At 43.9% G+C, this 22,962-nt stretch overlaps 1 protein-coding gene and 1 long non-coding RNA gene across 2 annotated transcripts; one reads left to right on the top strand and one right to left on the bottom strand.

Moving 5' to 3' along the window:
* The first annotated feature begins 1,279 nt into the window (after nt 1-1,279).
* On the top strand, nt 1,280-15,797 carry LOC115136959 (zinc finger FYVE domain-containing protein 1-like). Its single transcript, XM_029672893.2, has 11 exons — nt 1,280-1,507; nt 8,080-8,584; nt 8,977-9,197; nt 9,421-9,527; nt 10,209-10,317; nt 10,572-10,669; nt 10,914-11,031; nt 11,391-11,561; nt 11,864-12,053; nt 12,605-12,703; nt 12,947-15,797. Exons 1-11 carry the CDS (start codon nt 1,388-1,390, stop codon nt 13,177-13,179), a joined length of 1,971 nt encoding a protein of 656 aa, XP_029528753.1. The 5' UTR covers nt 1,280-1,387; the 3' UTR covers nt 13,180-15,797.
* On the bottom strand, nt 14,024-22,376 carry LOC115137637 (uncharacterized). The gene is made up of 3 exons (XR_003864820.2): nt 21,965-22,376; nt 20,222-20,281; nt 14,024-19,980 (listed from the first exon to the last, which is right to left on the bottom strand). It is a non-coding gene; the product is annotated as an uncharacterized LOC115137637 (long non-coding RNA).
* Nucleotides 22,377-22,962: the final 586 nt, after the last annotated feature.

The following is a 22,962-nucleotide window of genomic DNA, read 5'->3' as shown; positions in this document are numbered from 1 at the left end:
AAAAATGTATACATCTGTCAGCAATGGGTCTGGCTGAAATAGCCAGGGGGGTGTCCACATACTTTTGTATGGAAACATATCCCAGTGGGTGTACCAAGCAACAAGGCAGCAACTGCCATTTTGGGTCAAAGGTCATGTCAGAAGTCAGGGTCAATATGAATAAAAAATTCCCTGATAGTAAGATAACAGATAACGACATTTCTACTGAACTCATTTGGTTGGACAATTAAAAAAATGTTATTGCCATTTTTCTCAGTTCCACTCAATGAGCAGTTACTGCTCGTTTGCTTGGTAGGGCATTGCCTGGAAACCCAATGTTGAATTGCATTGAATTCTACGTCGGGCAGACATGAACGTTTGAATCAGGAAAGTTTCCTCTCACGACCTCAACAAGCCAGAATGTTGATTCAAATGATATTTGAACGTACTTTGCCGATTGTCTGTGCGGCTGGTCCTTTTGGCGGTAGGAATGTGAGACAATATATCCACAAAAAAGTTAAATTAAATCTCCTTTTCGAAGCACTGGTAGTTTGTTCAGATTTCTATCACCTGGAGCAGGTAAGCTAACATATGGATTTGTTTTAAGATTGTTATAACAAGGAACATTTAGCTATTTGATTTAGAATTTTAGGACCCCTTTAGTTATCCAAAAATATGGACAAAAAATATTCGAGGAAACAAATGTTTGTTTTGAAGTGTCTTTCCTATATCTCAGAGATATAAGATCAATAAATTATTTGTAAAAATATATATATTGACATACATTTAATGTATACAATACTAATATTCATTTTTTTATAAACTGGTAACGGGCTACCTTCAGATGAGTCTTTTGAGCGTCCTAGAGCAAACCCGACATGTAGGCTACTCTACTTTCCACAAAGGGGTCATAATAGTTATGGGTTATAACCGTTTGAACGCTCCAGATGTTTTCGCGAGAAGACAGATTTTCGGGAAGTCTCGTGGTCTGACAAACACTACTGTAGCTCTGCCACCTTTCACCGCAGATAAGGAAGGCTGACATCCGCGGACGCAGTATATTGAGACGCAGCCCATGCAAAAAAAACAACAACAGATATCTCTAGATTAAACCGACTCGTATGGGGATTTTGGATGATTCTATTTCGACTCTAAACAGTCCAGCATTTAATTGTGTGTGCTCTCTTCCCTCGCGTTCAGTGGTTTTCACTAATCGTGTCAACTTGCATATTCACCACAAGATGGTGCTGCTGCTCAGCATACGACAGAACGCTCCTCACGTAACTACGTAGTCTTTTCCGTGCTCTGTTGCTGATGGCTCCTCCCTCGCCAATCCACGCGTTGTATTGTTGTTGTCCGGAGTGGGGGAAGTTTCTGCTACGGTCAGGCCAGGGATGGTTTAATAACAATGTCCGAAGTACTAATGAAAGAAATGGAGGAGGTATCGCTCTGTCACATGAAAACAACAGAAGAACACTCGGAAAATGGTCGGAGTTTTCTTTTGGTTGACGAACAAGAAAACCTACAGGTAACGACGTCGATTTGCTAGCACGCAACAAACGTTAACTGGCTAGGCAGAATGAAAACAAAGCCCATCTGGTTGACCAAAGGGTGACATTAGCCAGTTGTAATGTTTGTGTTAATAAAGTTAAATATGTCACGTTGCCATCCAGTCTTGCACAACTAACAGCCAACTACGGTGTTAGTTAGCTATCGTTACTCATTATTTTGACATGGGCCTCGTCTAACCTAAGCTAACATTACGACGGGTAATGTTAGCCTTTGAACAGTACTGGTAGGCTATTCTTGTTTTGTAGCAAATTCGTCGAAATGGTCGACGCGCAGTTAACTTGAAAGGAACATTAGCCATGTAAGTATGACTAGCTAGTCAATGATAACGTTAAAGATGGTTCGTTTTTAAAAGGGCAGGAGTATTATACCTTGATGTCTGTTACATAGATAATTATAGAGGCCTCTAGTGGCCAAAGGGCCGTTTTAACATGGGCAGCGCCATTGTGGGATTCCGCCATTTTAAAGTAGTCAACTGGGTGGGGATTCCTATGGGTTGTAGCCTCAATGGCGCTTCCCATACTATCACAGACACTATAATGGCACATATATAAATATTAGTCCTCTATCTAGGTCTATGGTATGTCAGCATGCCTGGTATTGTTTGTTTCCTTTCAGGAAAGTCCCTAATGAATCAGGCTGTGTAAACGCACCACACTCTAGCTGCTTTTAGCAATGATTGTGTATTTACATACATGTTGATCCCAGTTATATTGGGTTGCACAAAAACAGTCCGCAGGAATTCCGGAAATTAAATACAATTCCATTTTGATTTACTGCACCGGTGGTTAGGATGGTTGGTCACTACGACTGGGGGTATTTGAGACAAAATATTGAAATGATAGTTTTGACTAGAGGTATGCCGAGAGGAAGTGGGTCATCAACAGACCCACATTTGTAAAGCCTGTTTAATAATGTGATCCTTTAGATATTCTGTATCTCATTCCCACCACCATAATCACAAACCATCCTGCCCACCAGCACCATTGACATGGAATTGTATATAACTTCTGGCTTCCTGTGTACTGTTTTTGTGCAACCCAATACAATTGGGAGCAACACTAGTGTTTTGCTAAAAGCAGCAAGCCACACGCAAGTCTAGACTGAAGCTAATTAACTGTCTTGTAGAATTGAGCCTAGCTCTGGAGCCCAAGAGGCTGTGGCTAGCTACCCAGTCCTTGAGTTCACAATTGAACATCAGGACCACACCTGGATCAATGAACTACAATTCCGACACTCTTGTTTTATAACATTTAGAAACATGAATAATCATTGCTTGCAATATAGTTTTGGAAACCGTTGGAACGTTCACATCAAGGTCTTTCAAATACAAAATATACACATATTGTATGCAGTTTATCGACGTTGCATCCTGTTTGCACCCGACATAATTATCAAAAGCACAGCCGTCAGCCACCAGTCGAGGTACTAAACTTTCGTCCCAGTTCTGCTCCATTGGGGTCGTTGGAAGCTGAATATGGAGGGCAGGAAGTGTAGTCTCGGTTGGCAGCAGTGTTCTCACAAATACATCTTCATGCTTTTTTGTACATAGTATAGAGCACATACACTGAGTGTTCAAAATGTTAGGAACACCTGCTCTTTCCATTACAGACTGATCAGGTGAGTCCAGTTGAACGCTATGATCCCTTATTCATATCACTTATTAAATCCACTGGTTAAAGAAGGATTTTTAAGCCTCGAGACAATTGAGACATTTTTTTTTTTTTTTTGAGACATGGGTTGCGTATGTGTGCAATTCAGTGTGAATCAAATCACATTTTATTTGTATTAAATATTTAAAAAGAAAATAACCTTTTTTATTCATGTGTATATTTCAAATTCATATGATCCTACATGTTTTGATTCTCTGAACAGCATATTGTTAGAGTTCCATCTGGTTAATGGGACAGACATGAATGGTATTTTGAACATGTGGGAAATCTCTAATAAGAACGACTATAATCCACACTCAACCAAGACTCTCCAGCATATACTCTCTGATTACAACCCCATTGATGCCTGGCAAGCACATAATCCTTAAGCGAAAAAGTACACTTTCTACTCAAACAGGCATAAATAATTTTCACAAATTGATGTCATACTACTATCTACACCTCTAGTTAATTTAATTAAGAAAATAGAAATTCAACATGAGCTTGTCTGACCATCACACTTATTACCACTGCAAATTTCAGAATCCGACATATTGAGATCAATTTGACATTGAACTAAATTAATTAATAATAATCAATACAAATTCAGCAAAGGTTTTATTACAAATAATGATAATGCCTCAGAGTTAAATCACAATGAAAGGAAATATCAGATTTTGAAATGTTAACTGTGTTACAGCGTTCTCAACAAACACTCTTTTCAGACCAGGTATCTATTACTCTTTCCCAAGTCAAGACACAACTTCATTTATTGATATGACCGAGAGCAGAATTTGCCACCCTTCGAGTAAGACTCAACCATTACTTCCATGGTAATCGCCCCAGTCATTTACTGGCCAACAAGCTACGCAGTAATGATCAATTAGCTGATATAGCAACTAGTAAATCCCCTGATTCAGATTCAATATCTGATTCTCCCGCTTCTATAAAGAACTGTGTACACCTGTGATTGTAATCCACACCAAGCCAGATTAAGTCCTTTCTAGAAGAATGAAGAACTCCTCTTCTCTCAACAGAAGAAGCCACCTTGCTGGGAGCCTAAATCTCTCTCAGTGAACTCAAAAGCTTGTGGATAGCATAAATAAAGGCAAATCACCTGGATAGGACTGTATTCCTTCTGAGGTCTACCATCTCAGGACTCCATCTCTACCAATCATTTCTCATCTTAAGTATTTGGGAGTAGATATATTTCCTTCCTTAGATAAAACCATATCCAGAAACTTTAACAGAACGCTCAAATCAATTCAATATGAATTGAGAAAAAAAACCTCAGTAGATGAAATAATAACACAGTGGCTTTAACCGGCAGAATATCTATTGTCAAAATAAATATATAGCCACCGCTGAATTTCTGTAGTTCAATGCTTACCATTGTTCCTCATTCTGTCTGTTGGGATGAAAGTCATAGTGCGGTTTAAAGATGTATATGGCAAGGTAAACCATTCATGAACAAATTTACAAAGAGGGAAAGACGTAGGAGGACTTTCCGTACCCAAATGTAAATTATATTTACGTCCCACCCTAAACTGGTTTAGACGTGATTCTTCTGCTCCCCCGGCTGAGTATAGAGACATATGGTGTTGCCTATTGCCCTGGAAGAGGTGGTCTTCACTAGTATACCGTATCCCTTAAATAATGTAAACTACGCTTTGGGCTCATTATTGCTCACACAAATGTGGAATCCATACCCTTACCAATATCATGGACAGCAATGGTTTGAGAACATTCCAAGATTTGAAAGATTTGTACACATTACCAGGAAACACATTTTCTTCTGTATTCACAACTTAGGTCAGCCACGCTGGCCTATGGAGCCCCTTTAGGAAATCCAATTACGGAACCATGGGATTTATTTTAAGAAAGGACTGATCGCTACTTTTGGAAAGCTCATTCTGAGCTAGCCATTAAAAAGTATGGTCCACAGATCTAATTGAATCTGAACAACCCTTTAACTGGAACAGAATATGGAAAAATATGACTGTGGCATCCCGTAAATCGAACCATCAACTTATACATGTTAAGTTTGTTCACAGACTGTATTTAACACCAAGGAAACGTTTAACATTGAAATTGGCCCCAACTGTTCACTGTGTCCCCGACATCAGGTAAGCACATTGATGTTGGAGTGCCTTGCAGTTATATGCTTCTGGGGCAAAGTTTAAAAATATATATATATTTTACTTAATGATGATAGCCCCTTGAATCTCTCAATAAATCATTACATTTACATTTAAGTCATTTAGCAGACGCTCTTATCCAGAGCGACTTACAAATTGGTGCGTTCACCTTAAGACATCCAGTGGAACAGCCACTTTACAATAGTGCATCTAAATCTTTTAAGGGGGGAGGGGGTGAGAAGGATTACTTTATCCTATCCTAGGTATTCCTGAAAGAGGTGGGGTTTCAGGTGTCTCCGGAAGGTGGTGATTGACTCCGCTGTCCTGGCGTCGTGAGGGAGTTTGTTCCACCATTGGGGGGCCAGAGCAGCGAACAGTTTTGACTGGGCTGCGCGGGAACTGTACTTCCTCAGTGGTAGGGAGGCGAGCAGGCCAGAGGTGGATGAACGCAGTGCCCTTGTTTGGGTGTAGGGCCTGATCAGAGCCTGGAGGTACTGAGGTGCCGTTCCCCTCACAGCTCCGTAGGCAAGCACCATGGTCTTGTAGCGGATGCGAGCTTCAACTGGAAGCCAGTGGAGAGAGCGGAGGAGCGGGGTGATGTGAGAGAACTTGGGAAGGTTGAACACCAGACGGGCTGCGGCGTTCTGGATGAGTTGTAGGGGTTTAATGGCACAGGCAGGGAGCCCAGCCAACAGCGAGTTGCAGTAATCCAGACGGGAGATGACAAGTGCCTGGATTAGGACCTGCGCTGCTTCCTGTGTGAGGCAGGGTCGTACTCTGCGGATGTTGTAGAGCATGAACCTACAAGAACGGGCCACCGCCTTGATGTTAGTTGAGAACGACAGGGTGTTGTCCAGGATCACGCCAAGGTTCTTAGCACTCTGGGAGGAGGACACAATGGAGTTGTCAACCGTGATGGCGAGATCATGGAACGGGCAGTCCTTCCCCGGGAGGAAGAGCAGCTCCGTCTTGCCGAGGTTCAGCTTGAGGTGGTGATCCGTCATCCACACTGATATGTCTGCCAGACATGCAGAGATGCGATTCGCCACCTGGTCATCAGAAGGGGGAAAGGAGAAGATTAATTGTGTGTCGTCTGCATAACAATGATAGGAGAGACCATGTGAGGTTATGACAGAGCCAAGTGACTTGGTGTATAGCGAGAATAGGAGAGGGCCTAGAACAGAGCCCTGGGGACGCCAGTGGTGAGAGCGCGTGGTGAGGAGACAGATTCTCGCCACGCCACCTGGTAGGAGCGACCTGTCAGGTAGGACGCAATCCAAGCGTGGGCCGCGCCGGAGATGCCCAACTCGGAGAGGGTGGAGAGGAGGATCTGATGGTTCACATTATCGAAGGCAGCCGATAGGTCTAGAAGGATGAGAGCAGAGGAGAGAGTTAGCTTTAGCAGTGCGGAGGGCCTCCGTGATACAGAGAAGAGCAGTCTCAGTTGAATGACTAGTCTTGAAACCTGACTGATTTGGATCAAGAAGGTCATTCTGAGAGAGATAGCGGGAGAGCTGGCCAAGGACGGCACGTTCAAGAGTTTTGGAGAGAAAAGAAAGAAGGGATACTGGTCTGTAGTTGTTGACATCGGAGGGATCGAGTGTAGGTTTTTTCAGAAGGGGTGCAACTCTCGCTCTCTTGAAGACAGAAGGGACGTAGCCAGCGGTCAGGGATGAGTTGATGAGCGAGGTGAGGTAAGGGAGAAGGTCTCCGGAAATGGTCTGGAGAAGAGAGGAGGGAATAGGGTCAAGCGGGCAGGTTGTTGGGCGGCCGGCCGTCACAAGACGCGAGATTTCATCTGGAGAGAGAGGGGAGAAAGAGGTCAGAGCACAGGGTAGGGCAGTGTGAGCAGAACCAGCGGTGTCGTTTGACTTAGCAAACGAGGATCGGACGTCGTCGACCTTCTTTTCAAAATGGTTGACGAAGTCATCTGCAGAGAGGGAGGAGGGGGTATCATAGTAAAATCATAGTAGATTACTGCTGGCAGCCAGCACTGCTGGTGTGGGAGGCATGATTTCTGGTTGTGAAGGGAGGATGTGGAGGCTGACTGCAAGGTGGAATGGGTTGGGGTTATCTTTGTATGCATTTCTTTGGTAGTTTTTTGCAACTTTCCTAAAACGTCATACAGTTAGTATCTTTTTTCAATTTTAAAAACTCACTTATATGAATGTTAAGTTCTCATTTCAAATGTTTCAAAAACTGGAACGCATGCGAGGCGTATTTGCATTTAAACAGATGATTTGAGTATCGTCGGGACATTTTCTTCGCAAGGATAAAGGGGACATGCAATGGCTCAATGTAATGAAATGCAATTTGAGTCACGAATAAGGGTAAGGTTGAGCCTTGTGGCTACTAATCACTATATTCAGTGTAATGTTGCCTTCTTTCATAACATAATTGTTAGGCCAAATGGTAATGTAGGAGCCATTTTGTTCTATTTATGTGGTTTTCTTACCCTGCTCACTATTAACACATTCAAACTAAAAATATGCACCTACGGTAATAACATCTGCATGTTTTTTCTCCATACCTCTGTGCATCCATACTTCCTGGTCACCTGTGTGCCTATACATTTGACACATTAAATTGAATAAATATAGACAAACTATATACACAACACAACAACTACATAAGCCAAAATTGCTCCTACAGGTAAAGTAATTTGGCATGTATCTGCCAACATAACATCTTACAGCTGCCTATAACAGTTTGATCTCCCATCCTCTCCAACATTAACCCAGGTCCACGATGAGGCTCAGTTCCTGGAGAGGCTGGGCTGCGGTGACATGCAAGGCGTCAAGGTCCTCTCCATCTTCGGCAACACGGGCGACGGAAAGTCCCACACCCTCAACCACATCCTGTTTGGCGGGGATACTGTGTTCTACACCTCCAAGTCCCCCAGCTCCTGCACGGTGGGCGTGTGGGCCGCCTTTGACCCCGGGCTGGGCCTTGTGGCTTTGGACACAGAGGGCCTGCTGGGGGCGGCGGCCAACCAGAACCAGCGCATGCGTCTGCTGCTGAAGGTGCTGGCCGTATCGGACGTGGTGGTGTACCGCACGCGGGCCGAGAGGCTGCACAACGACATGTTCCAGTTCCTAAGCAGCGCCTCAGGGGCCTACCTGAAGCACTTCACCCCCGAGCTGCGTGCCCTCTCCAGCCGCTGTGGCATGGACGTTCCCCTCTCCTCCCTGGGGCCCGCAGTCATCGTGTTCCAGGAGACCACCCACACCCAGCTACTGGGCCATGGTATGTACAGGAGAGGCCCAGTCACTAACATGTACTACATGCAATCATCTGTTTCTATGCATGCATTACACAACATTTTGCTCCTGAGTTGTTAGGCAACACATTGTGGTATGGTTGGGGTAATGCTGTCATGTTGTTGCAGACTCATCTGCCCAAAGTAATAGCCCCTTAGGGATAAATAACATCCATTTGTATTATTGAAATGAACAACACACCAACATTTTCTTGTGTACGGTCAGAATCATACTTAACCGTCACACTGTCTGAGACACATCCACAGATACAGATTCCCCAGCTACTTCAGTCACACCCACACATACTACACCATTTACACAGCAGTCAGGTGGGTGGGTGAACTCAACCCATGACGATGTCCTACTTTGTCCCCACAGAGCGAACAGATGTCCCTGGCTATGCAGACACTCAGCTCCAGAGGCGCTTCCATGACCTGGGCCTGGGTACAGAGGCCTTCAGCTCAGTGCAGTACGTGGGCACACAGACCATCACTCCACCGACCAACTACTCTCTGCTCCTGGAGGCTGTACGCCAGCAAGTCAGGAACACTGCCACCCGATCGCCCCGCCAACCGGCCATCGTCTTCAGCGCCTTGCAGGTCTGTGTGTGTTGATATCTCTTTGCATTGTCGCATAATTCATTTGTTTGATAGACAGGTAATGCCAGTACTAGTGAATTTGAATGGGAATTGGGTGCTTGTCTGGGTAAATAGGCCTTTCCAAAACCCACTGATTGTTTGTTTTTGACCTCACGACTCTGCTTGGCTCCTCCCTTTCCACCCCTTGGTTTCCTCATCTCTCTCCTTCTCCCCTCCTCTCCAGGCCCTGAGTGACAGGTTCTGTGGGGAGATCTTTGATGACAAGATACCCCTCTACTCCTTCTTCCCTGACGAGTACTTCACCTGCTCTTCAGTCTGCCTCAGCTGCAAGTAAGTGACTTACCTGCATCTGCTGCATGTATCTGCCCAGAGTAACTCTATCACATGAATCAAAAGTAAATGGAGAGGGACTAACCTGAAATTGTCCAATAGAAGCTCTCGTTTTCGTTGCAAACCATTTTCCACTGCAGAACGTTTTGATACAGTGTGCACTAATGAATGGTGTATTCACATGCTGCACGCGAGCAAATAGTGCTAGGATATGTGTCCCTCCCAGATGGGTTGCCACAAAGGAAGCATAAAAGTCGGTTTGTCATATGGATATCATACCCCTCTATGGGTATTCATTCTGTACAGTAGAGTGTCTTCTTTCACTTGGGAAATTTGAGCTAGATTAGAAACCAAATATTTTCCCTAAACATGCGGATTGGTGTTCATATCCAGAAATAGGTATTGGTTTAACAGGCTCTCGCTGCTTGAGTATAAAGCCTTGTTTGTCCCTGTTATAAATGTGTTATGATGCACGTCGAACGTGTTAAGCCGCTAGGAGAGAAGGAGAAGCGCCTTTTGGCCATCCACCAACATGGGAGCGTTAGTCACTGATGTTCAGCCAAATATTTTCTGTACACCTTCACGTTTTACACAAGTAACTTGGATGTTAGGTTTGTGATGGATGGATTCAACCGTCCTTCTGATTTGAATAGGGGTTTTCCCTGTTCCCTTTCCCCTCAGTATCCGCTGTAAGAACGGGATGAACCATCTCAGAGACAGGGTCCCTCACCTGGCAGACGGACTGTGTCAGTACGCTCACCAGTACAACAACAAGGTCCTCATCTGCAAGGTCCTCATCTCCATTTCACATATGGTCTATGTCTGTGATGGGACACGAGAGATAAATTATGTTCAGTTGAAAGCAATAAAGACTTATTAATGTGATCTGAAAAGAAAGTTGACAGTATTGTTCTTCTATATACGATATAGGCTTAAATTCTGTGAAGATGGTGTTGAACAGTTTTGTAGTACAAGCAAAATGCATGAACCTAGCCGTGATCATATGTTGTGTGCTAACTCCCTGATCTGGTCCTACCCACGCAGAGGTGCTATGAGGGGGGCAGGGAGGTTATTGTCATCCCTAAAACCTCAGCCTCCACAGACAACCCCTGGTTTGGGCTGGCGAAGTACGCCTGGTCTGGGTGAGTTGCCGACGTAATCTGGACTCTTTGCAGACACTGAGACACACACATATGAACTTTTACGATGGCATTAAAGATGTCCCTTTCAACCAGGGCTCTCGAATCCATTCAATGAAGTACCACTCATACACAGATATACACACACGTCCAAACACGGAATCCACTCTGCCATCGAAGCCAATTCACTATATATTTCCTCCCCCTCTCATCCTTTCCCCCACCACGGTGCCCCCTGTCCTGCCAGGTATGTCCTGGAGTGTGGCAGCTGTGGCATCATCTACCGCAGCCGGCAGTACTGGTTGGGCAACCAGGACCCAGAGAGCGGCGTGGTGCGGCCCGAGGTCAAACACGTCTGGGACGGGGTGAGCAGAGCTTCCTAGTCCAACACACTCCTCGTTGTACTGACGGGCACAACATGCAAACCGTCACTCAAGCTCAATTGAAGTACCAGTGAGAATATTTAGAGGAATTTGAGACGGCACGTTGTAATATATGCGCAAAGTCTCTGGAATATATTTCACTTTCAAAGTATGTCACCTGTCAAAGGTTAATAAAGATGACGTTACTTTCACTGGCACCATCAACTCTGCACACTGTACTTCAATATGTCACGGTCATCATCAGTTATGAATGGATGAACACGTACTGCCAACATGGATATCAAATGCATTCAAAGATGGCCTCCCTCTGACCGTTGCTCTCCCTGTCTTTGTGTGTCCAGTCTGAGGCCTTCCTGACAGACCACCAGAATGCGGCCCAGAGGATGCTGGATGGGATGAACTTTGTGATCCAGTCTGTGTCGGAGTACAGCACGGGCCCCACCAAGGCTGTCACGTCCTGGCTCACTGACCAGGTGGCCCCGCTCTATTGGAGACCCAACACGGACATCACCGTGAGTCATCACTCTCACAGCATCATCTAACCAGCAAACACGGCATCTAGACCAGCAACACACTCACAGGCTTTTTGAACAGATAGCAGAGCCCTAAGAATAGCTGTTTTTATTGAGGCAATAGACCCAGTGCAGCGTTAGTTCTAAACCCAATATATCATTATAGTGAATGAAATCAATACTCGGCTGTAATTCTCAAATGTGGCACTGAACAGAGTTGTTTGGTATGGTTGTGAGTGTATAGTTCTGACTACTGGCTCTTGACATTCTAATCATTATTGTGCTCTGTGCCTGTGCCCCAGATGTGTCACTGCTGTAAGAAGCCCTTTGAGGAGGCAGAGAGGAAGCACCACTGTCGTTCGTGTGGCGAGGGCTTCTGCCAGGCCTGCTCCACCCGCAAGATGCCCGTACCCGAGAGGGGCTGGGGAAGCACCCCCGTCCGGGTCTGTGACGCCTGCCACCGCCAGGGAGGGACCGACACCACCAACCAGGGTCAGGATGCTAGCTAATGTTACCTCCCCCAAAGTCTGATTTAGGATCAGTGTTTGGTCATGGATGTTAATGTACAAGCTGATCTTACCTTCTTAGTCTGATTCAGGATCAGTGTTTGGTCATGGATGTTAATGGACAAGCTGATGTTACCTCCTCCTTAGTCTGATTCAGGATCCGTTTTTAGTCAAATGTATTATTATTTTTTTGTAATGAATGAATGAGGGTTGCATCCCAAATGGCACCCAGTTCCTTTCATAGTGCACTACGTTTAACCAGGGTGGGCCGTTCTGGGTCGGACAACGCTTACTTGCCAAAGACTTACCTACTTACTTGACTTACTTAGACTCTGGACAAAAGTAGTACTAACAAAGGGAATAGGGTTCCATTTGGGAGGCAACCGAGGTGTTTGATGTGAATGGTAAGTGTTCTTTCATGTCTCCCTCGAGAAAGAGACGACTCATCTCAAGGGACTTCCTGGTTGAATAGAGGTTAAAAGAAAATGTATTCCAGTGGTCCTGATGGCTCTGTTGGTCCCTCTCTGTGTCCTGTAGTGGCTGTGGTGGAGCCGCGGGGGCTGATGGCCCGCAGGGTGACAGAGGTGGCCCAGTCTACTCTAGACATGGTCACCACTGCAGTGGACTACCCTCTGTGTGAGTACGGCTAGCGTCATGTTTAAGAAATGCATCACAAATAAAGCTAGCTAGTACACATGTCTCTGTGTATTCACAAAAACACTTGGTAACCATAGACATTTTACAGCATATGCAGACAGTAATCTACAAGATACAGCATTATATTCACAAAGATTACACAGTCTTTATCCTCTGCTCTGACTCAACGGCAACTACTTTATAAAGAGAGCTATTTATTTCTCTCTGTCCTCCATGTTCCAGGCTTTGTGAAAGGAGTGGCCCGGCCTGACTACTGGGTCCCCGACCCCCAGATTGTGCAGTGCCACAGGTGCAGCAAAGCCTTCACCCCCAGTATGTCCAAGCACCACTGCCGGGCGTGTGGCCAGGGTGTCTGCAGCGGTTGCTCCTCCAAGAGCCGCCCCGTGCCCTCCCGTGGCTGGGACCACCCTGTCCGCGTCTGTGACGGCTGCGCCATTCGCAAGGGCAGCCTGTGAGGTCAGGGCAGAGACCTGGGACACCATTCTGCCGGGCATCTGAAATCTAGTCGGATGCCACGGCACACTACATGTTGCTTATCTTTGTTTCCCTGTGCACTGTGAGCCACTGACCTTTTAAGAGAGAAATCCAGATGAGCCCTGTCCTATGGGGAAGGCACTCGACTGATGTCCTGGAGTAGCACTCTAAACATGGGACTGCCTCATCTGATATCGACGGCCTAAAACCAGGAACAAGAACTGGACTAGCGGGACAAGAACTGGACTTCTGAAAACTCGAATGCCAAGACCGTTGTAATTGACTGAGTGTAGAAGACTGAGAGAACCCCATCCCCCCCTAACCCAAACTACCCACTGCCGGCACTGAAAGACATTAGCCCAACAACTTTTCTGTTAGTGATAAGGCACATGAGGCAGTCTTAAGTATATTAATTTAGGCTCTGCTTATCTTAAAAGGGGGGCACCTTAGGGTTCCATTGACGTTTGAAACAAGCACATCATTTTAAATGAATACTGAGGGTTTAGTTGGTGATAAGACACCAGAGGCAGTCTTAATATCATTCTTATCTGTTGGGAATGGCTGAACATTCATGAGTTAGATTTTAATTCAGGTGTGGGTTGTGGTGGCCAGCCAAGCCTTTGCCTCAGACAACGTCAAGGAGTAACAGGCGTGTAACCACGGTAACCGGACAAAGAGGAGACACAGGAAATGACATCGCAACATGATCTTCCTCCCTGATGCGATCTCAGGCAGTGCGCGCCATGGTTTGAGTCAGGAAAATGAATAAAGATGTCCCATACAGACATTCCAGTTTACATTAGTACCCTTTTTCACACTGTCGTGCTGATCCCATCTGTCTCCTGGCTCGTATTTTCCTTTGACATTGTCCTTTCCAGCAACTCGGGTGGAATGTTAACCAGGTCAGTGCAGTACTGCTGGGCTCGGCTCACTAGTGTGAAAGCGGTATAGTATGTTAATTTAGGCTCTGCTTATCTTAAAAGGGGGGCACCTTAGGGATCCATTGATGTTTGAAACAAGCACATCATTTTGAATGAATACTGAGTGTTTAGTTAGTGATAAGGCACAAGAGGCAGTGGTGTATCATGAATACAGTCACAGGTAAATGGCGTTGTTCGGCCCAACGCTACAACTGAGTCAACCCATTTGCCTGTGACTATTCATGATGCAGCACTGCCTTGCATGCCTTATTGCTTTTAGAAATGTGTTACCAACATATTAAAATAACAATGACTCACATATTTACATTAACTTTATTTTGATAAGTGAATATATAAAATCTCATTCTTCCACCAGAAGATATAGGATATAGTGCGGACAGAAATCTGCTTGGTTCTTTCGGTCATGTTGCTACAGATGAGTACCAGTCGTTATTTTTTTATTTTTTTTGCGTAGTTGCTATGCAAAAGGACGGTCGTCTGTTCTGCTAAACAAAATGGTTGCTATGCAGGCTGGATAACGTTCGTGTCCCTAGCTAGCCAACTTCAGTTCAGTCACGTCAAACATTGAGCCTGGGATGACAGTACACTAGCTGCATTTTCGTTTGTTTGAGCTGTTTTCTATTGGTATTTACTTGGATTTGTCCCTGATAATGACGTTGATGTGTGATTTTTGCATTGGTCAGAAAAAGTGATCTCGTCTAGGCACCTTTCACTCTATGTATGGTACTACAGAGATGGAAATTTAAGAGTTACACATTGTTGCCAAGGTCGGTCAGGCAAGGTTAATATTAACCCATGCTATATCTAAATAAATTCTAGTCTGGAAGCAAGTTGAGATAAAGACGAGATGATTCTGACAGCAACATGAACATGTCATGATGGACTGTTAGCAGGGATCCTGGAGCCAAACGACCAGTTTTATGATAGTGTTATTTTTTGGAAGAAATCTAATTGATTCGCTTGCTGATGAAAAGCACAGATTATTTGTAATCTCATTTTATCAAGTGTCCATTGATGTGGGATTTTCATTTCTCCATCAGACATTATCTTTACAAAGTACTGGATCCTATAATACTGGCCTTCTATATAGTTATAACCAATTGTTGTTTTATTCCATGTTGGTATACTATCAGATTCTGTGTATATGACAATCTTTTTTTTCCTTTTTAAAAAAAATCCGACTTGTCTGAATTTATAACGTAAACTATCCCACTGGGCACACACTGGTTGAATAAACGTTGTTTCAACTTCATTTGTCAACCTATTTTGACGTGGACAACACATTTGGATTTGCAAAAAGTCAACCAGTACTGTTTTCATCTCATTTTAACCAGCGTCGTAAACATTGAAATTTGGGTAGAACTTCAACTTGTACAATTTCTTAACCTGACTAACAGGATGTTACATCAATCTAATTTCAACCTAATCATCAGAACTATGTATATGTTGAAATTGCATTTTAAATTCCACATCCTGTATTCAATATACAGTATATTGGGGTGGTTGAAATTGTTGAATTTCACATGATTCATATGACATTTTATTTGACCTTGTTTCAATGTTGATACTAAAATGGTATGTTTGAATCAATGTCATTGTGTCAACGTCATGCCAACAACCTAAATAAAGAGGTAAATTAAAATACAATTCAAACAGTGTGTGACCAGTGGAATGTATTTTTTTTCTCCCGATTAAGTAAATGTAATCTCATACTGCATATAGAATATGTGAAAAATACATATAGCTACATCATTCGTTTTTCCTACACCTTTCTCGAAGGTCACTGCTAATTCAGACGACACCACAAGTAGCAGAGCCAGTAAGTAGGAGGATAGGCAGGCAGACACCAACAGTACTGGCTCTAGAAAGCAGTCTAGCAGAGAGGTTGTCTCCATTGGGTACATATAGGCCATTAGCCCTGCCATTTCTCGAACCTCCATCTGGATTTATCCAACCTCAACCTTCTTCAGAAACGTAAGGTCAAGCTAGAAAGAATTGAGTTGCATAAGAACTGATGTGACGTATAAAAACTCAGCCACAGTGGAGCGAAGGTATAAGAACTGACCTGGGAACATAGGTGGAGGTTCTGTTGCCGGAGTGCCCTGGACCATCACTCTATTTTATTCATCAGATTGGCCAGTTCCTGAAAGACCCAAGGTCATGTGAAGGTGATTGGTCTGTTTTTCTGTGTAGGTTTCTCAGAGAAAACAGGGTGGTAAATCAGACTAAGAGCCATGAAATGACAACCATTTCCTTGAATCATACCAATTACAGTATATACATGGATTTGGCCCAATTCCATGAGGAGTTTCATGCCCCTCGTGGAAAACATGCCTCCTTCACAGAAGGAACAAATTATTACCCACAATTCCCATGTAATGCTGAGACATAAACAGGAAATTAGCTATAGATTGATTTTGAATATAAAGTAGCTTACAGATAGGTATACAGTGCCTTCAGTCAGTATTCAGAACTCTTGACTTTTTCCAAATTGTTGTTACATTACAGCCTTATTCTAAAATGGATTAAATAATGGTTTCCCCTCATCAATCTACACATAATACCCTATAATGACAAAGCGAAAACAGGTTTTTACATTTTTTAGCACATTTATTAAAAATATACAACAGAAATACCATATTTACCTAAGTATTCAGCCCCTTTGCTATGAGACTCGAAATTGAGCTCAGGTGCATCCTGTTTCCATTGATCATCCTTGAGACGTTTTTACAACTTGATTGGAGTGCACCTGTAGTAAATTCAATTGATTGACATGATTTTGGAAGGCACACACCCGTCTATATTAAGGTCCCACAGTTGACAGTGCATGTCAGAGCAAAAACAAACCATGAAGTTGAAGAAATTGTCTGTCGAGTGCCGAGACAAGATTGTGTCGAGGCACACATCTGGAGAACGGTACCAAAAACCAAAAAATTTCTGCAGCATTGAAGGTCCTCAAGAACAGAGTGGCCTCCCATCATTCTTAAATGGAAGAAATTTGGAACCACCAAGACTCTTCTTAGAGCTTGCCGCCCGGCCAAACTGAGCAATCGGGGGAGAAGAGCCTTGGTCAGGGAGGTGACAAGAACCCGATGGTCACTCTGACGGAGCTCCAGAGTTCCTCTGTGGAGATTGGAGAACCTTCCAGAAGGACAATCATCTCTGCTGCACTCCACCAATCAGGCCTTTATGGTAGAGTGGCCAGACGGGAGTCACTCCTCAGTAAAATAAACATAACAGCCCACTTTGAGTTTGCCAAAAGGCACCTAAAGACCCTCAGACCATGAGAAACAAGATTATCTGGTCTGATGAAACCAAGATTGAACTCTTTGGCCTGAATGGCAAGCGTCACGTCTGGGGGAAACCTGGCACCATCCATACAGTGAAGCATGGTGGTGGCAGCATCATGCCGTGGGGATGTTTTTCAGCGGCAGGGACTGGGAGACTAGTCGGGATCAAGGCAAAGATGAACGGCGCAAAGTACAGAGAGATCCTTGATGAAAACCTGATCCAGAGTGCTCAGGACGTAAGACTGGGGCGAAGGTTCACTTTCCAACAGGAGAATGACCCTAAGCACACTGCCAAGACAACGCAGGAGTGGATTCGGGACAAGTCTCTGCATGTCCTTGAGTGTCCCAGCCAGAGCCCGGACTTAAACCCGATCAAACATCTCTGGAGAGACCTGAATAGCTGTGCAGCAACACTCCCCATCCAACCTGACAGAGCTTGAGAGGATCTGCAGAGAAGAATGGGAGAAACTCCCCAAATACAGGTTTGCCAAGCTTGTAGTGTCATACCCAAGAAAACTCGATGCAGTAATCTCTGCCAAAGGTGCTTCAACAAAGTACTGAGTCGAAGGTTTGAATACTTATGCAAATGTGATATTTCTAAAAACCTGTTTTTGCTTTGTCATTATGGGGTATTGTGTGGAGATTGATGAGGGGGAATAAACAATTTAATACATTTTAGAGTAAGGTTGTAGCGTAACAAAATGTGGAAAAACTGTCTCATAGGTTTAGCATTGTAGCAGGGTTGGGGTCAATTGGAATTGAAGTCAGTCAATTCAGAAAGCAGACTGAAATTCCAATTCAATAATTGAAAAATGGTCTTCTATTTCCAATGACTTCTCGATAAACTCAAATGGAGAACCTACTGTATAAAAAGTTTTTGACATGAATTAAAATCACTTCCTGAATTCACTGACCCCTGAATTGTAGCGCACTGTAAACAGAAAGTCAAAGGTACAGCACCTGATCACCTACTGTATATCCATTATGGTCTGGATTAAGATAAAATACTGGATTAAATGAACCTGAACCAGCATAAAGGTTGAACTTTATCTTGATGTATGGTTCTGTTCTACTAATTCACTTGTGGCATTGTGATTAGTAGGAGGGTTCAGTGAGCAGGATAGCAGGGATCTAAGGCTACGTTTACACAGGCAGCTCAATTCTTTCCACTAATGAATCTTTTGACCAATCACATCAGAACTTCTCACAGATCTTTTTCACCACTGATCTGATTGGTCAAAAGATCAATTAGTAAAAAAAAAAAACAGAATTGGGCTGCCTGTGTGAATGCAGCCACAGTGAACTGCCCCCAGAACACCACCCAACCATTAAATTAATGACATACTGAAGGCACGGTGGTCCACTGTGATTTGTGAGTTCTGGAGCATAATGGAGAGGTTATGGGGCCTATATTATATAATTACAGGAGAGAAATTAAATGCGTAGTGTAGTCATGCACACAAAAACACACACAATTCCTACTCCAAATACTTCATTTTTATCAATGGGACTATGTGTTGACATGAGACAGACTAAGACAGAGTCAACCTGCTGAAGGATATGGGACAAAATATTCTTATGTTAGATGATGCTCCTACAATGACTCATGTAAAATGGATCAGTTGTATAATGCGCAATAATCCTTTCTTGACACTAGGTGGAGGTACATCAATAGCAATGTAATTCTCTGCCTGCAGCATCAAAACGCAGTGGCTGACAAAGTGACAGTGATTGGACAGGGATTTCTTAACCACTATGGCCTACATAACTACTGATATCATTGAACCATGGTAGGTTTTGACAGAAATGGTTAATTCAATTTAATCTTGTCTGTTTTGAATGATGACCGTTTGATGTACATACCAACATGTATCCATGTTGACTTACTGTAATACATGAATCACATGTAGAAGCAGGCAACATGAGATGAGGATGGCAGACGGCAGATTAAACACACTAGTGATGACCTTTACTGCATCACATACTGTACCAGGAGCTTTGAACAATTGCATAATATCTTGCATCTGTTGTGTACACAGATTCGGACTGCAATGAAGATGGTGAAAAATCAAAACATTATGTTTCAAAGGTAATAGGCAACTGTTCCAACTATGTACAGTACCAGCCAAAAGTTTGCACATACCTACTCATTCAAGGGTTTTAGTTTGTTTTTACTATTTTCTACATTGTAGAATAATAGTGAAGACATTACAACTATGAAATAACACATATGGAATCATGTAGTGACCAAAAAAGTGTTAAACAAATCAAAATGTAGCCACCATTTGCCTTGATGACAGCTTTGCACACTCTTGGCATTCTCTCAACCAGCTTCACCTGGAATGCTTTTCCAACAGTCTTGAGGGAGTTCCCACCAATGCTGAGCACTTGGCTGCTTTTCTTCACGCTGCGGTCCAACTCATCCCAAACCATCTCACTTGGGTTGAGGTCGGGTGATTGTGGAGGCCAGGTCATCTGATGCAGCACTCCATCACTCTCCTTCTTGATCAAATAGCCCTTACACAGTCTGGAGGTGTGTTGGGTCATTGTCCTGTTGAAAGACAAATGATAGTCCCACTAAGTTCAAACCAGATGGGATGGCATATCGCTGCAGAATGCTGTGGTAGCCATGCTGGTTATAAAATGTATTTGGATTTGTTTAACACTTTTTTTGGTTACTACATGATTCCATATGTGTTATTTCATAGTTTTGATGTCTTCACTATTATTCTACAATGTAGAAAATAGTAAAAAATAACGAAAAAGGCTTGAATGAGTAGGTGTGTCCAAACCTTTGACTGGTACTGTATGTCTCCATCTTATTCCCAATTATGGTCGTAATCAATAGTCCCCTATTGGAACAGGTACATATAGGTTAGTTGTATGCATATTGTCATGTCCACATACTGTAGACTACCCATATTGGTCTATAGGTAGTCTATGTGGGCATCATGCCCTCCCTGGGACACCCTGGCAGCTATCGGGCTTGTTATTTATGAATGACAGCTGCTGGCAGGTGTCGGTAGGAGCTGGCAGGGGATGAAGTGGCGCCAGTGCAGTTGGGCAGTGCCAAGGCGCCAGTCAGAGCTCCAGAGCTGGACGCAGTGGTGGGGAAAAGAGTGGGAGCGGTGAGGAAAAAGCACTGAGTATCCAACCAGTCAGGCCTCACAGGCAACAATATCAACCAACCTTCTAGAATGGTGGAGGCTTTGTGTGTGTGCGTGTGTGGGCGGGCGGGTGGGTGGGTGCGTGCACATGAAAGCATGCGTTTGCATGGTTGTGTGTGCATTTACATGCATGTGCAAGCATGCGTGCGTTTAGATACACTACATAGCCAAAACTATGTGGACACCTGCTCATGGAACATCTCATTCCAAAATCATGTATATTAATATGGAGTTGTTCCCCATTTGGTGCTATAAAAGCCTCTACTCTTCTAGGAAGGCTTTCCAGTAGAAGTTGGAACATTGCTGCGGGGACTTGCCTCCATTTAGCCACAGGAGCATCAGTGAGGTCAGGCACTGATGTTGGTCGATTAGGCCTGGCTCGCAGTCGGCGTTCCAATTCACCCCAAAGGTGATGGGGTTAAGGTCAGAGCTCTGTGCAGGCCAGTCAAGTTCTTCCACACCGATCTCAACAAACCATTTCTGTATGGACCTTACTTTGTGCACGGGGGCATTGTCATGCTGAAACAGGAAAGGGCCTTCCCCAAACTGTTGCCACAAAGTTGGAAGCACAGAATCATCTAGAATGTCATTGTATGCTGTAGCATTAAGATTTCCCTTCACTGGAACTAAGGGGCCTAGCCCGAACCATGAAAAACAGCCCCAGACCATCTTCATCCACCAAACTTTACAGTTGGCACTATGCATTCGGGCAGTTCGTGTTCTCCTGGCATCCGCCAAACCCAGATTCGTCTGTCGAACTGCTAGATGGTTAAACGTGATTCATCACTCCAGAGAACACGTTTCCACTGCGCCAGAGTCAAATGGCGGTGAGCTTTACACAACTCCAGCCGAAGCATGGCATTGTGCATGGTGATCTTAGGCTTGTGTGTGGCTGCTCGGCCATGGAAACCCTTTTCATGAAGCTCCCAACTAACAGTTCTTGTCCTGCCGTTGCTTCTAGAGGCAGTTTGGAACTCAGCAGTGTCGTGTCTTTGGCTATGCCGGATTAATTGCTAAGACATGCTATTCTATAACATAATTTATCCGTAATTAATATCACCTGATTGAGCTAATCGTGTAAATGTAATTGACTAGAGAGTCGGGCACCACGAAATAAAATTGGGTTTAATTATTTATTTACTAAATACCTATCTAATCACACAGAATTACATATACAAAGAATGAATTATACCTGGATAATTCTTTAGCGGGCGGAACAGATATGACAGCTTGTTACACAAAGGAAAAGGGGCTGGGTTGAGTAAAAGAGCGGGAAGACAGGAACAAAGCTGTGCTATTGTGAATACAGTATCTTATGCATTCTAAATTACCGCCCATTTGGAAAAGGAAAATGCAATAAATATTTACTCTGAGCTGCGCTTCAGTAGGTTGGTGGTAGATGGAAGACTGTGTTGCCAAACCGAGTCCTCTGTCCTTTGAAGAATGTCTCTGGTGGTCACTTGGATAAGTTGTAGTAACGTCGTTGTGTGGTAGATGGGATACTCTGTCTGTTCCGTCCTAACCTGCGTTTTCAGCTGCGGTCGCTAACGCAACGGCTAGGAGGTATCACTTCTGTCGTGAATAAGAGTTCAAAGTTCATACCATTCGCAACCAAAGCTCATGCTGATGTTGGCTTCGTTCTGTAGTTTTATCTGAACCATTCTGACATAGGATCGTCATCCTCATATCCTCGGAACAGATAGTTATGTTGTTGTCAAGGGCTTATATAGGAAGGAAGAGGAGGGTGTGTTTGAAAAGTGTTATAGCCCTTGTCCCTTCACAGGGGAGAGCCACTGATTGAGCAGCCCTATCTTATGAAAATCCAAATCTCACATTTTAGAAGCTAAAATCACATTTCATCCCATCACAAATAATTTAATATTCAAACAATTCCATGTGAATCTGATAAACTCTACAGTGGAAAGTCTATACATCAGAGTTATGTCATCTTATCATTGATGAGAATGTCTCTGATGACAACCAAACTAACATCATATTCATTAAGTACCACCACATATGTTCAATTGTTCGGATTACCAGAATATAGTTCATTTCCCCCCCACATTCTGACGTTCCCAGAATCTCTATGTTAACCAAGGATTTTGCAAATGTAACCTTAGTAGGGTAGAGAGAGGAAAAGGGGGGGAAGAGGTATTTATGACTGTCATAAACCAACCCAAGCCAACGTCATGACAGCAGTGAGTGTTGCAACCGAGGACAGGTGATTTGTATGCGCTTCAGCACTCGGCGGCCCCATTCTGTGAGCTTATGTGGCCTACCACTTCGCGGCTGAGCCATTGTTGTTCCTAAACGTTTCCACTTCCCAATAACAGCACTTACAGTTGACCGGAGCAGCTCTAGCAGGG

This window comes from Oncorhynchus nerka, linkage group LG11, assembly GCF_034236695.1.
Source record: "Oncorhynchus nerka isolate Pitt River linkage group LG11, Oner_Uvic_2.0, whole genome shotgun sequence".
NCBI classification, from domain to species: Eukaryota; Metazoa; Chordata; class Actinopteri; order Salmoniformes; family Salmonidae; genus Oncorhynchus; species Oncorhynchus nerka.
The sequence above is the reverse complement of the archived record's forward strand: the minus strand, read 5'-3'. Positions and strand labels throughout refer to the sequence as shown.